This window comes from Pollachius pollachius (genome assembly GCF_949987615.1).
Source record: "Pollachius pollachius genome assembly, chromosome: 14".
NCBI lineage: Eukaryota > Metazoa > Chordata > Actinopteri > Gadiformes > Gadidae > Pollachius > Pollachius pollachius.
This window is the reverse complement of record NC_136947.1, coordinates 14715598-14731301: the sequence shown is the minus strand read 5'-3', so window position 1 is coordinate 14731301 and position 15704 is coordinate 14715598. Positions and strand designations below refer to the sequence as shown.

The 15704-nt window shown below is 54.5% G+C and overlaps 1 protein-coding gene across 5 annotated transcripts in view; it reads left to right on the top strand.

The window, feature by feature from the left end:
- The window catches only part of rasal2 (RAS protein activator like 2), a 53274-nt gene extending 38873 nt beyond the window's left edge, over nt 1–14401 (top strand). For all 5 annotated transcript variants that reach the window (XM_079750957.1, XM_079750956.1, XM_079750955.1 and 2 more), the window contains 9 exons: nt 763–907; nt 1682–1921; nt 3285–3486; nt 4839–5023; nt 5688–6795; nt 7297–7512; nt 7874–8076; nt 8238–8325; nt 14098–14401. In XM_079750957.1, coding sequence (XP_079607083.1) covers nt 763–907; nt 1682–1921; nt 3285–3486; nt 4839–5023; nt 5688–6795; nt 7297–7512; nt 7874–8076; nt 8238–8325; nt 14098–14265 — 2555 coding nt within the window. In that variant the 3' untranslated portion in view covers nt 14266–14401. The remainder of the gene's footprint in view (nt 1–762; nt 908–1681; nt 1922–3284; nt 3487–4838; nt 5024–5687; nt 6796–7296; nt 7513–7873; nt 8077–8237; nt 8326–14097) is intronic.
- Nucleotides 14402–15704: the final 1303 nt, after the last annotated feature.

The window sequence follows — 15704 nt, the reverse complement described above, 5'->3', positions numbered from 1 at the left end:
CTCTTACCCATCTCCCTCTCTCCCTCTCTCTGGGAGAGTTCATCAAGGTGTCTGTCTCTTACCCGTCTCTCTCTCTCCCTCTCTCTAGGAGAGTTCATCAAGGTGTCTATCTCTTACCCGTCTCTCTCTCTCCCTCTCTCTAGGAGAGTTCATCAAGGTGTCTGTCTCTTACCCGTCTCTCTCTCTCCCTCTCTCTGGGAGAGTTCATCAAGGTGTCTGTCTCTTACCCGTCTCTCTCTCTCCCTCTCTCCCACTCTCTAGGAGAGTTCATCAAGGTGTCTGTCTCTTACCCGTCTCTCTCTCTCCCTCTCTCTAGGAGAGTTCATCAAGGTGTCTGTCTCTTACCCGTCTCTCTCTCCCTCTCTCCCTCTCACTAGGAGAGTTCATCAAGGTGTCTGTCTCTTACCCGTCTCCCTCTCTCCCTCTCTCTAGGAGAGTTCATCAAGGTGTCTGTCTCTTACCCGTCTCTCTCTCTCCCTCTCTCTAGGAGAGTTCATCAGGTGTCTGTCTCTTACCCGTCTCTCTCTCTCCCTCTCTCTAGGAGAGTTCATCAAGGTGTCTGTCTCTTACCCGTCTCTCTCTCTCCCTCTCTCTAGGAGAGTTCATCAGGTGTCTGTCTCTTACCCGTCTCTCTCTCTCCCTCTCTCTAGGAGAGTTCATCAAGGTGTCTGTCTCTTACCCGTCTCTCTCTCTCCCTCTCTCTAGGAGAGTTCATCAAGGTATCTGTCTCTTACCCGTCTCTCTCTCTCTCCCTCTCTCTAGGAGAGTTCATCAAGGCTCTGTATGAGTCGGATGAGAACTGTGAGGTAGACCCGGGTCGCTGCTCCAGCGGGGAGCTGCCAGAGCACCAGAGCAACCTGAAGATGTGCTGCGAGCTGGCCTTCTGCAAGATCATCAACTCCTACTGGTACACAAATACACACAAACACACACTGTACTGGCCTTCTGCAAGATCATCAACGCCTACTGGTACACACATACACACAAACACACACTGTACTGGCCTTCTGCAAGATCATCAACTCCTACTGGTACACACATTGCAAAGCTAACATGCTTCTGACAAGGAACTCCCAGTCTTTTCCCTTGTAAACTCATTAGGTTTCTGGTTATTGCTGGTGACTCCATGTGTTCCTCCATGTATTGTCTGTGTACGGTCTTCCTCCATGTATTGTCTGTGTACTGTGTGCTCACCTCTCTCTCGCCCCTCTCTCTCCCTCCCTGTGAGTGTGTACTGTGTGCTCACCTCTCTCTCCCCCCTCTCTCTCCCTCCCTGTGAGTGTGTACTGTGTGCTCACCTCTCTCTCGCCCCTCTCTCTCCCTCCCTGTGAGTGTGTACTGTGTGCTCACCTCTCTCTCCCCCCTCTCTCTCCCTCCCTGTGAGTGTGTACTGTGTGCTCACCTCTCTCTCCCCCCTCTCTCTCCCTCCCTGTGAGTGTGTACTGTGTGCTCACCTCTCTCTCCCCCCTCTCTCTCCCTCCCTGTGAGTGTGTACTGTGTGCTCACCTCTCTCTCCCCCCTCTCTCTCCCTCCCTGTGAGTGTGTACTGTGTGCTCACCTCTCTCTCCCCCCTCTCTCTCCCTCCCTGTGGGTGTGTACTGTGTGCTCACCTCTCTCTCCCCCCTCTCTCTCCCTCCCTGTGAGTGTGTACTGGGTGCTCACCTCTCTCTGTCTCCCCCAGCGTGTTCCCGCGGGAGCTGAAGGAGGTGTTTGCATCGTGGCGGCAGCGCTGCCTGGCCCGCGGCCACTCCCAGGACATCAGCAAGCGTCTGATCAGCGCCTCCCTCTTCCTGCGCTTCCTGTGCCCCGCCATCATGGCGCCCTCCCTCTTCAACCTGATGCAGGAGTACCCCGACGACCAGACCTCCCGCAACCTCACCCTCATCGCCAAGGTCATCCAGAACCTGGCCAACTTCACCAAGTAGGTCCCTGGCCAATCACAGCGTGGGGGGGAGGGGTCTATGAGTTTGATTGGCGGGGCTTACAGGTTCAGCTGGTTTAGAGTGGGTGGGGCTATGGGATTGCTTTGTTTTAATGTAGGAGGGGGGGCTAAGGTCACACTTGGTTAATGTAGGCAGGGCTAAAAGAGTCACCAGAGTAATGGGGGCGGGGCTTCAATTATCATCTGGGTTAATGGAGGCGGGGTTTACATTGTCACCTGGATTAATCCAGGTGGGGTTTACGTGGCCAACTTGGTTTATTGGGCGGAGGTTACATGGACGGGTTTACAGGGTCACCGGGGTTACTGGGGCAGGGCTTACAGGGTAATCTTGGTTTATTGGGCTCACAGGGTCACCGTGGTTACAGTGAACTTTTAACTGAGGGGAGATGGTCTGTTGGTTTGTTTTATTGACGGCAGCAGGAAACATGATTGGATCAGATCTCTTTGGCCCAGATCAGATGTGTTTAGATGTGATTACAGGTGATTGGATTACACAACGCTGGTCAATCTCAGAGTGAAACAGATCTTTGTTCCCCCTCCCTGTCCCCCTCTTTGTGTCACTTCGTCTCACATCACACTCTTCTGCTACTCTGTTTCTCTTTCTCTCTGTCCGTCCCTCACCATGTATCTATTTCTGTATCTCTGTCTTCATTACTCATTCCTTCTCTTTCTGTTTCCACCTCTGTCTCTTTCTGTCTTGATTTCTTCTCTAAATCCCTCTGTCCCCTCCCCCCATCTCCCCCTCCCCGTGCTTCCCTCTCACTCTCCCCTCCCTCTCTCTACCTCCCTCCCTCCCTCCCTCCCTCCGTCTCTCTCCCCTCCCTTCCTCGCCCTCTCTGCCCTACCTCCCTCCCTCTCTCCCCTCCCTACCTCCCTCCCTCCCTCTCTCCCCTCCCTACCTCCCTCCCTCCCTCTCTCTCCTCCCTACCTCCCTCCCTCTCTCTCTCTCCTCCCTACCTCCCTCCCTCTCTCTCCCCTCCCTACCTCCCTCCCTCCCTCTCTCTCCTCCCTACCTCCCTCCCTCCCACTCCCTCCCTCCCTCTCTCCCCTTCCTCTCTCCTCCCTCCCTCTCTCTCCCCTCTCTCCCCTTCCTCTCTCCTCCCTCCCTCTCTCCCCTTCCTCTCTCCTCCCTCCCTCTCTCTGCCCTACCTCCCTTGCACTCTCCTCCCTCCTCTCTCCCCTTCCTCTCTCCTCCCTCCCTCCCTCTCTCTGCCCTACCTCCCTTCCTCTCTCCTCCGTCCTCTCTCCCCTTCCTCTCTCCTCCCTCCTCTCTCCCCTTCCCCTCTCCTCTACCTCCCTCTCTCCGCTCCTCTTCCTCCCTCCCTCCCCCCTCCCTCCTCAGGTTTGGGAACAAGGAGGAGTACATGGCCTTCATGAATGACTTCCTGGAGCACGAGTGGGCGGGGATGATGCGTTTCCTGTCTGAGATCTCCAACGCGGAAACCCTGTCCAACATGCCCGGTTACGAGGGCTACATTGACCTGGGCCGCGAGCTGTCCACCCTGCACACACTGCTCTGGGACGTGGTGACGCAGCTGGACAAGGTACACACACACACACACACACACACACACACACACACACACACACACACACACACACACACACACACACACACACACACACACACACACACACACACACACGAGAACACACACACACACACACACACACGAGAACACACACACACACACACACACACACGGGATCACACACACACACACACACACACACACACACACGAGAACACACACACACACGAGAACACACACACACACACACACGGGATCACACACACACACACACACACACACACACACACACACACGGGAACACACACACACACACACACACACACACACACATACGGGATCACACACACACACACACACACACACGGGAATACACACACAGGAACACACACACACGGGAACACACACACACACACGGGAACACACACACGCACACACACACACACAAGTTCTCACACATATACATATGCACACACTCACACACCTACACACCTGTACGTGCACACTCGCACGTATGCGAACATATACACACACATGTTAACATAAACACACATACGCGTTCACATATATACACACACGTGTTCACATGTATCCGAACATTTACAAACACTCACATATACACACACAACGACAGCACATCAACACACATCTTGTTTGTTGTCATTTGTGCTTGTGTGGATGTGTGTATGTGCATGTTACGTGCTTGAGTCCCTCTGTTTTTTTCTGTGTACGTGTGCTTGGGTGTGTGTGTGTGTTTGTGTTTGTGCATGTCTGGTGTGCACGCCTGTATATTTTCATTTTGCGTGCACGTGTGCGGGTGGCTACATGACGCAAGTTGAGTCACCTGCCAGCCATAGACCAATCAGCGATAGCCTGCCTGGATCCGGTGCGGCAGACTTCCTGGTGGTCGCCATGACTACCAGGAAGTCTGCTAACACCGGGCCCTCATCACCAGCATGGTCGTATTTTACCTTTGCGTTTGAGTCTTGATTCTGTGCAGTTCTGTGCTGTGGTTCTATACGGTTCTGCGCGGTTCTGTGGAGTTGTAGCAGCATGGCTGTCTGTTGACCAAACCTTCATTAAGTTCTCCTTGTGTTTTCCTTTTTTTTTTTTCCTCCTCATCCTTCTCCCTCCCCTCCTCCCATCCCCTCTCATCTCCTCCTCCCCGTTACCATGGTATCCCTACCTTGTCACCAACGCATCCTGGTGCTTCTCTGTTTCTGCCAAACCCAAACCACAAACACACACACACACACACACACACACACACACACACACACACACACACACACACACACACACACACATACACATACACACACACACTGTAAACACACACGCACACACTCGTTTGGAAACCCCAGGGTGAAAATTCCTTCCTGCAGGCCACTGTGGCAAAGCTGGGCCCGTTGCCCCGGATACTGGGAGATATGAGTCGCTGCCTGGCCAGCCCCTCCCCCATGCAGCATCCGCTCCGAGGCTCCGCCCACAACATCAGCGGCAGCCTATCGTCTGGCTTGCACCGCATCTTCCAGGAGCCCACCGACAGGTACACACATGCGGACAGACACACACGCTGACAGACACACAGCCTGGAAGGCAGACACACGCTGTGTGTTAAGTGTCTAGGGAACCACTTGTGGTGTGTGTTTCCAGCATGAATAGCTTCATTTGATGGATGATACAGACTCCGTTGACACTTTCTTGAGATAACCGAGTCTTCTAAATATAGGCTCCATACTTGATGACCGCCTTCATGGGGACATGAGTTCTATTAATGTCGTTTGGAGAGAACTGAGGAAACTTTCGAGATTAAATTTGGCACCAATAATAATGAGAGGCTGTTAAAGTTTCAACATTGTTCATTTATCAAGTAGTCAATGAATTCACACTGGACCAAGTTTCAGTGCTGTACTATTGGTCCAATACTGTTTGTCAAAGTCCATTCCTATTGGCCAGAGCATCATTCACTCAATCAACATGTCCATCCCTATTGGCCGGAGAGTCAATCCCCATTACGTCAACACGTCCATTCCTATTGGCCTTCAGTGCATCAACACGCTACTGCACACTTAGTTTATTAATATGCACTTTGTTTATATGGTTCTTAGTTTGGTTTTGGAAACCTTTCTCAACCCGCTAGCAAGCTACAAACAGGAAGTGGTGTCGCTCTATGTCTAGCGTTCTAACGATGTCTCCGCCCCCCCCCCCAGCGAGGTGCGCAGCCTCAAGTCCCCGCCCCCGGAGGCCGTGGAGCCGGCCTACGGCCGCGGCGGCCAGCGCCCCCTGCTGGGCAAGCAGCACCCCTCCACCCTCAGCATGAGCTTTTCCGAGCAGGAGGAGCGCGAGGCCACGCTGCCCCCCAACGCCCGCAGCCTCTCCCTGGTGGACCTCCAGGACCCCCACCCCGCCAGCACCGGCTCCCAGGGGCCCCTGCTCCTCCAGGAGGCCCCGCCCAGGCTCAGCAGGGCCGGCTCGCAGGTGTCCGTGGGCCACCCGGGGGGGCTCCAGCTGCCTCACCCCCTCGCCCCGCACTCCCGGGCCGCCCCGCCCGCCCCGCCCGCCCGGGACCTGGGGCTCCTCCCCCAGAGCGCGCCCCAGGTGCGGCGGCCGCTCCACCAGCCGCTGAGCCAGCAGCGCAGCCTGCAGCCGCTCTCCTTCCAGAACCCCGTCTACCACCTCAGCGATCACGGCCCCGGCCACGCCCAGCCGCGGCAGCAGCAGCAGGACTCCAGCTCCGAGAACCTGAGCACCGGCAGCTCCCACACCTCCCGCAGCCGCGCGCCCACCGAGAGCTCGGAGGAGCTGAGCGGCGCCGGCAGCCAGCTGGGGGTCCGGGGCCGCGTGGCGTCCAGCAGCAGCCTGGAGGACTTCGGCGGCGGCGGCAGCGGTGGCCGCGGCAGCAGCAGGCGGAGCACGCAGAGCGAGGAGTGCCCCGCACCCCGGCGCCACGCCCACACCCCGGCCCAGGGCTCGCCCCTGACGGCAGTGGCGGTCCCGCGGCAGAGCGCCGCCACGGGCACCGCCCACATCGTCCGGGTGGAGCAGAGCCGGCCGGCCGGCGGGCGCACGGCCAGGCCCCTCCCCCCCAGCGGCTCCGCCCACAGCAGCTGTAGCACACACACCGAGCCCAGCGGCGCCTCGCCCGGCGACGCCTCCCCGGGTCGCATGGTCCCGGGGCAGACGGTACCCGGTCAGGCGGTCGCAGCCGGTCAGACGGCGGTGGTGGCGGCGTCCCCGGCAGGACAGACGGCACCGGGTCAGTCCCCCAGGCAACCGGGCACAGCCGAGAGCCCGGCCCCAGCACTCAGGAGGCAGCAGGTGACACCACGCACGCACTGTAGCACACACACACACTCTGTAACACACACACATCGTAGCGCACGCGCACACACACACACACACACACACACACACACACACACACACACTGTAATACACACACTGTAACACACGGACTGTAGCACACACACACACGCACAAACTGTAGCACACACACACACACACACTGTAGCACACACATACTGTAGTACACACAAACACACTGATATACACACTGTAATAAAGACATGTAAAACACATGTATGTGTTTTACACATGTAAGCATGCGAGTAGAACAAAAAACGAACTGTAGGACAAAGGTAGTGAGAATATACAATTAAATATCCAAGATACGTCGATAAGACGCTGGACTGCCCCTGTGAGGCTGCTTTGATGTAAAGGTCAAACCATATATATATATCCAGGTATATATATCCACGCCTCAGGGAAGTGGACCTACAGAACCAGAGCCTCACAGCAGCCTCGTCCCCTCTCCCTCAGGTCCAGTCTCCAGTGGAGGCGGTTGCCATAGAAACGGTCACCATGTCGCCAGTGGAGCGGACCGCCGCCTGGGTGCTCAACAACGGCCAATATGATGAGGAGGAGGAGCAGGAGGTGGCCCGAGGAGGAGTAGGAGTAGGAGGAGGAGGAGGAGGAGGAGGAACAGGAGCAGCAGCAGCAGTAGGAGGCAAGGAGGAGAGCCGCAACGCTGAGAAGGTGAGGAGGAGAACTGGGTGCTGAGGTGTTGGAAACTATCACAGACACACACACACACACACACACACACACACACACACACACACACACACACACACACACACACACACACACACACACACACACACACACACATCTGGAACAATCGGTAAGGAAAGAGAGAGAGAGACTGGTGTGTAATTGAGCGGATGTTATAAAGTTGTGTGAGAGTCCGGTTGGGTTTCTAAAGACCCAGTAGTCCTGGTTCTACTCTGAGTGGGACCAGTGGTTCCAGCCCCGGACTACACAGTAGGTCCGGCTGCAGTCCCCTCGTTCTCAGATCCCCTCCTCGTCTTCCTCTCCTCCCCCCCCCTCCCTCCAGTACGAGCAGGAGATCTCTAAGCTGAAGGAGCGCCTGCGGGGGTCCGGGAGGAGGCTGGAGGAGTACGAGCGCCGGCTGGCTGCGCAGGAGCAGCAGATGCAGCGCCTCCTGCAGGAGTACAAGGGCCGGCTGGAGGACAGCGAGGAGCGGCTGAGGAGGCAGCAGGACGTCAAGGACAGCCAGATGAAGGGCATCAACTGCAGGTGAGAGGACGCTCTGGAGCTCCACTCCTGTGGATGGGCTGGAGACGATCATCGAACGCACCCGCGACTTGAAAACTTTTTTGACCTCTGTACCACCTATTCACAATCTACGTTTGGTTTTAAACGTGTGTGTGCGTGTGTGTGTGTGTGTGTGTGTCCAGGCTGATGGCGGTGGAGGAGGAGCTGCGGAGGGACCATGCAGAGATGCAGGCCGTGATCGACGCCAAGCAGAAGATCATCGATGCTCAGGTAACCCCTGACCCCTGAGAGGAGTCACCTCAGCATCGCTACACCCTGGGTTACATCAGGACCTCCTGTAGACCAGGACCCTGGGTTACATCAGGACCTCCTGTAGACCAGGACCCTGGGTTACATCAGGACCTCCTGTAGACCAGGACCCTGGGTTACATCAGGACCTCCTGTAGACCAGGACCCTGGGTTACATCAGGACCTCCTGTAGACCAGGACCCTGGGTTACATCAGGACCTCCTGTAGACCAGGACCCTGGGTTACATCAGGACCTCCTGTAGACCAGGACCCTGGGTTACATCAGGACCTCCTGTAGACCAGGACCCTGGGTTACATCAGGACCTCCTGTAGACCAGGACCCTGGGTTACATCAGGACCTCCTGTAGACCAGGACCCTGGGTTACATCAGGACCTCCTGTAGACCAGGACCCTGGGTTACATCAGGACCTCCTGTAGACCAGGACCCTGGGTTACATCAGGACCTCCTGTAGACCAGGACCCTGGGTTACATCAGGACCTCCTGTAGACCAGGACCCTGGGTTACATCAGGACCTCCTGTAGACCAGGACCCTGGGTTACATCAGGACCTCCTGTAGACCAGGACCCTGGGTTACATCAGGACCTCCTGTAGACCAGGACCCTGGGTTACATCAGGACCTCCTGTAGACCAGGACCCTGGGTTACATCAGGACCTCCTGTAGACCAGGACCCTGGGTTACATCAGGACCTCCTGTAGACCAGGACCCTGGGTTACATCAGGACCTCCTGTAGACCAGGACCCTGGGTTACATCAGGACCTCCTGTAGACCAGGACCCTGGGTTACATCAGGACCTCCTGTAGACCAGGACCCTGGGTTACATCAGGACCTCCTGTAGACCAGGACCCTGGGTTACTACAGGACCTCCTGTAGACCAGGACCCTGGGTTACATCAGGACCTCCTGTAGACCAGGACCCTGGGTTACATCAGGACCTCCTGTAGACCAGGACCCTGGGTTACATCAGGACCTCCTGTAGACCAGGACCCTGGGTTACATCAGGACCTCCTGTAGACCAGGACCCTGGGTTACTACAGGACCTCCTGTAGACCAGGACCCTGGGTTACATCAGGACCTCCTGTAGACAAGGACCCTGGGTTACATCAGGACCTCCTGTAGACCAGGACCCTGGGTTACATCAGGACCTCCTGTAGACCAGGACCCTGGGTTACATCAGGACCTCCTGTAGACCAGGACCCTGGGTTACTACAGGACCTCCTGTAGACCAGGACCCTGGGTTACATCAGGACCTCCTGTAGACCAGGACCCTGGGTTACATCAGGACCTCCTGTAGACCAGGACCCTGGGTTACATCAGGACCTCCTGTAGACCAGGACCCTGGGTTACATCAGGACCTCCTGTAGACCAGGACCCTGGGTTACATCAGGACCTCCTGTAGACCAGGACCCTGGGTTACATCAGGACCTCCTGTAGACCAGGACCCTGGGTTACATCAGGACCTCCTGTAGACCAGGACCCTGGGTTACATCAGGACCTCCTGTAGACCAGGACCCTGGGTTACATCAGGACCTCCTGTAGACCAGGACCCTGGGTTACATCAGGACCTCCTGTAGACCAGGACCCTGGGTTACATCAGGACCTCCTGTAGACCAGGACCCTGGGTTACATCAGGACCTCCTGTAGACCAGGACCCTGGGTTACTACAGGACCTCCTGTAGACCAGGACCCTGGGTTACATCAGGACCTCCTGTAGACCAGGACCCTGGGTTACATCAGGACCTCCTGTAGACCAGGACCCTGGGTTACATCAGGACCTCCTGTAGACCAGGACCCTGGGTTACATCAGGACCTCCTGTAGACCAGGACCCTGGGTTACATCAGGACCTCCTGTAGACCAGGACCCTGGGTTACTACAGGACCTCCTGTAGACCAGGACCCTGGGTTACATCAGGACCTCCTGTAGACAAGGACCCTGGGTTACATCAGGACCTCCTGTAGACCAGGACCCTGGGTTACATCAGGACCTCCTGTAGACCAGGACCCTGGGTTACATCAGGACCTCCTGTAGACCAGGACCCTGGGTTACTACAGGACCTCCTGTAGACCAGGACCCTGGGTTACATCAGGACCTCCTGTAGACCAGGACCCTGGGTTACATCAGGACCTCCTGTAGACCAGGACCCTGGGTTACATCAGGACCTCCTGTAGACCAGGACCCTGGGTTACATCAGGGCCTCCTGTAGACCAGGACCCTGGGTTACATCAGGACCTCCTGTAGACCAGGACCCTGGGTTACATCAGGACCTCCTGTAGACCAGGACCCTGGGTTACATCAGGACCTCCTGTAGACCAGGACCCTGGGTTACATCAGGACCTCCTGTAGACCAGGACCCTGGGTTACATCAGGACCTCCTGTAGACCAGGACCCTGGGTTACATCAGGACCTCCTGTAGACCAGGACCCTGGGTTACATCAGGACCTCCTGTAGACCAGGACCCTGGGTTACATCAGGACCTCCTGTAGACCAGGACCCTGGGTTACATCAGGACCTCCTGTAGACCAGGACCCTGGGTTACATCAGGACCTCCTGTAGACCAGGACCCTGGGTTACATCAGGACCTCCTGTAGACCAGGACCCTGGGTTACATCAGGACCTCCTGTAGACCAGGACCCTGGGTTACATCAGGACCTCCTGTAGACCAGGACCCTGGGTTACATCAGGACCTCCTGTAGACCAGGACCCTGGGTTACATCAGGACCTCCTGTAGACCAGGACCCTGGGTTACATCAGGACCTCCTGTAGACCAGGACCCTGGGTTACATCAGGGCCTCCTGTAGACCAGGACCCTGGGTTACTACAGGACCTCCTGTAGACCAGGACCCTGGGTTACATCAGGACCTCCTGTAGACCAGGACCCTGGGTTACATCAGGACCTCCTGTAGACCAGGACCCTGGGTTACATCAGGACCTCCTGTAGACCAGGACCCTGGGTTACTACAGGACCTCCTGTAGACCAGGACCCTGGGTTACATCAGGACCTCCTGTAGACCAGGACCCTGGGTTACTACAGTACCTCCTGTAGACCAGGACCCTGGGTTACATCAGGACCTCCTGTAGACCAGGACCCTGGGTTACATCAGGGCCTCCTGTAGACCAGGACCCTGGGTTACATCAGGACCTCCTGTAGACCAGGACCCTGGGTTACATCAGGACCTCCTGTAGACCAGGACCCTGGGTTACATCAGGACCTCCTGTAGACCAGGACCCTGGGTTACTACAGGACCTCCTGTAGACCAGGACCCTGGGTTACTACAGGACCTCCTGTAGACCAGGACCCTGGGTTACTACAGGGCCTCCTGTAGACCAGGACCCTGGGTTACTACAGGACCTCCTGTAGACCAGGACCCTGGGTTACATCAGGACCTCCTGTAGACCAGGACCCTGGGTTACATCAGGACCTCCTGTAGACCAGGACCCTGGGTTACTACAGGGCCTCCTGTAGACCAGGACCCTGGGTTACTACAGGGCCTCCTGTAGACCAGGACCCTGGGTTACTACAGGACCTCCTGTAGACCAGGACCCTGGGTTACATCAGGACCTCCTGTAGACCAGGACCCTGGGTTACATCAGGACCTCCTGTAGACCAGGACCCTGGGTTACTACAGGACCTCCTGTAGACCAGGACCCTGGGTTACATCAGGGCCTCCTGTAGACCAGGACCCTGGGTTACATCAGGGCCTCCTGTAGACCAGGACCCTGGGTTACTACAGGACCTCCTGTAGACCAGGACCCTGGGTTACTACAGGACCTCCTGTAGACCAGGACCCTGGGTTACTACAGGACCTCCTGTAGAACAGCTAATAGACCTTCTGGCTATCCAGATGAAACTAGACTAGAACATTGTATGTATCCCGCAAGCGATATAAATACTGCTCTGTTGTACCTGTTGTTGCCCTATTGTCTGTTGTCTAGTTTTGTTACGTGATTAACCCACAGAGACGAAGACACCTTTGAACATAACTAATTTAAATCTAAATGTGTGACCTGAAGTGTCTTCCTGCTCGTCGTTCATTCCTCTCAACCGTTCCCTCTTCCTGGGCTTCTACAAGCCCCGCCCACTTCCTGTGGTCATCGCCTCCCCCCTCTCCTCGTTCCTGTCACCACTGAGTTCAGACCAGGAATCAGTCGCAAGCTAACGCTAACCCTAACCCTAAAGCTTATGCTAAAGCTAATTCCCTTGAGGGTTATTATGAGTAGAGGGAGCCAGAGCCTCACGGCGTACTGTCTGTTGTGAGACAGCCGACCTGCTACCTCTCTAACCCCGGTACAACCCGCACACAAGGAAGCTCTGAGCCCAACGACGGAGGCATTGCAGAACCCCAACCGTGGGGCTAACTGACTTTGAAGCCACTCCTCTAGGCTAGCTGAGCGAGTGGGCGGGGCTCACAGAGATGGCTTGGTTCTACCACGTAACCCTCCCTCTACTTCACAATAACTCAGGTGTGTGCTAGCTGAGAGGGTGTTCCCTGCCACAGAACCGCCCACTCTGGGTTCCTGTGGCTGGGGAACCCGGCCGGTTCTGTGGGTAGATGAGGTGATATTGATCCCTGTGTCCTGCTGAATTACAGGTCAATAGGGGATCTGATCTTAACGAATCAGGCAAGTAAGAACATAGCCCCTCCCCCCCTTCCTCCTTTGCACAAGCCCGCTCGACCCCCCCCCCCCCCCCCCCCCTTCACTGGTTTTAACCCCAAAAAAAACCCCAAACCCCTGTGATGGCATCATCCCAAACCTTTCTCCCTTTTATATTGGCTGGAGAAAGACTAGACCCGGGCAAAGTATGCAGTGATTGGTCTATAAACGCTGATTGACACATGAGATTGTACTGATTGTTATGATATGTCAAACCGTCTCAGGCCCCAGGTGTCTGAAGACGTGGGGGGGGGGGGGGGGGGGGGTGGTTTGGTTATGATTGTTTTCTGCCTGTCCTCTTCCACTGCTTAACCCCCTTCTTCACCCCACCTGCTCCTCCTCCCCTCACTGTTGACCCCTGACCTGGCTGGCTCACTGACACACCCCCCCCCCCTCCCGGAGGTCTGGTGTTGTTGAGAGTTATGATAAAGTTAAAACGTGTATGCATCCCAATGACAGTTTTACGATGGGCCATTGTAATCTTTATGCTGCTGAGCCTATTCACCCAGAGTCTAGTAGTGCATATACAGATTCATTTCTGGGATCGTGGCCAATGGAAACTGAACGTACATAACTCTGATTTAAAGCAAACAGAATGTGCAACAACGCTAAAACTCGCTCACTACTCTATGATGTAAGACTCTTCTGGAAACATATTTCTTGACGATGGGATACTTGAAATCATTAGCATGACAGGATAGCCTGGCGACGCTTAATAGACTTATTGATGTGGACCAATCAAAGGGACTCACTGGCTCCGCCCCAGCTAGGTGTGTGGATGATTCACTGCCTTCACTTGTTCTACTTTTGAGGCAAAACTGCTTCAAAGTGATGGATTGAGGCGAAGCAATCGCTGCTGTCAGGTAAAAACCGAAAAAAAAACACTGAGGTGCTCCGTTAGTCGTAAGCGTGTCATGTGACGCAACTCAACAGCCATGGGGGCGTGTCCCCACCTGTCAATCAGACAGTGTATCTACCTGACAACAGTGATTCACCATACCTTTCTGGTCACCTGTGTAACCCTTGCTCGTCTACTCTCCTCTCCTCTCTCTTGCTCTCTTGCTCTCGCTCTCTTCTCCAGGAAAAGAGGATTAGCTCTCTGGACGCGGCGAACTCGCGGCTCATGTCGGCCCTGACCCAGGTGAAGGAGCGCTACAGCATCCAGAACCTCCGCAACGGCCTCTCGCCCACCAACCCCACCAAGCTGTCCATCACCGAGAACGGAGAGTTCAAGAACAGCAGCTGCTGATGGGTCCACGTCTTCCAAGATGCAGGACCCCCGCCCTCTGCCCCCCGAAGCCCCACACACACACCCCCTCCTGTCAGTGCGAGGGGGAAGGGGCTTGGTGTCATCTCAGTGAAGCCCCGCCCCTATTTGGATAGTAGCAGAGGAAGGGGCTCTAGGACAGGACTGGGCACACAAAGAATGTCTAGATAGAGATATATATCTATATCTATATATATATATGGTGAATATGTATGTATATAGGTGGTATAGGTGGTGTATAGAGATGACGATGATGTCCTGGAAAACTGACTTATTACTCAGCCCGCGGACTGTTGTTAAGCTACTTCCTGTCTGGGGGACGTGGACTTCCTGTCCAGAAGAAAAAGCACAGAGGTGAATGCTGCAAGAAGACATGTTTAAAAAAAAATGAAACTACACACAAACCAAATCAACGCAAGAGCTGTTTTATATCAACTATTTTTTATGTTTATGTTATGGTTCATTTCAAAGTTGTGCTTTTTGTTCTGTTGTCGTTGAGGGCTGAACACCGGCGGACAAAACAAACTCGTCCGCTCACGTTTCTCCTCAACGTTTTTATAAGGCGGCGAGAGAAGCGTTTGATTAGAGGAGGTTTTAATTTATTCCTATGTTGTCACCCGCTATCGAGTCCAGCGAGTGGATTTTCTACCTGTTGCTAACTACTGTCACCGTGTCCGTCTGTCAATTATGGGAAGCCAAACAGTTAAAAAATATGCGTTTTTTAACACGTTAACGTATTAAAATGTGTGTATTTATGAACCGCTTTGCTTTCCAGACATAACGCTGCGTCACGGCACACGCTGTTCCCCATTGCACAAGACACCTCCCCGATGAACTTTTGTTTCTGTGTTTAACCCACGCACAGTTGTCTGGTGTTTAGAATAAAATCTGCCTGTACGCCTTTGCCTGTTTCTCTGTCTCCGTCTTTCCACACGTATTCTTCTTTTATGCGTCTTAAAGTTTATTATATAGTTTATGCTGACGTAAAACTAAAGCCAAGCATCCCTCGGCCTCCGGTCGTGACCCCACCCTTGGGTGCATGATACTCAGATTGCGACACTGAAAATTTCCGATTTTTTTGCTACAGAAATGTTGATTTTTATATTTATAATTAATTAATTTTATCAAACTATACTATAGCTTTTAAAACTGAAGATGTTGGATTACAGATTCCTGTTTATGCATAACGATGGGGTCATTCGTAACCACAAACAAGAAAACAACTTAGCTTTTTGTAATGCTAATACGATCACTTATATGTTGATAAAAAGATTATCAAATTTTATATAAATTGAAACTGTTGATGTCATGAATTTAAATTTGTAATGGTGTAGAAGTGAGGGCACCTGCCTACAAAGTGTGAGAACTCCTGCCCTTTGCCCTCATAATAAGTTTCAGGGATAAACTTCCCGAAACCAAGT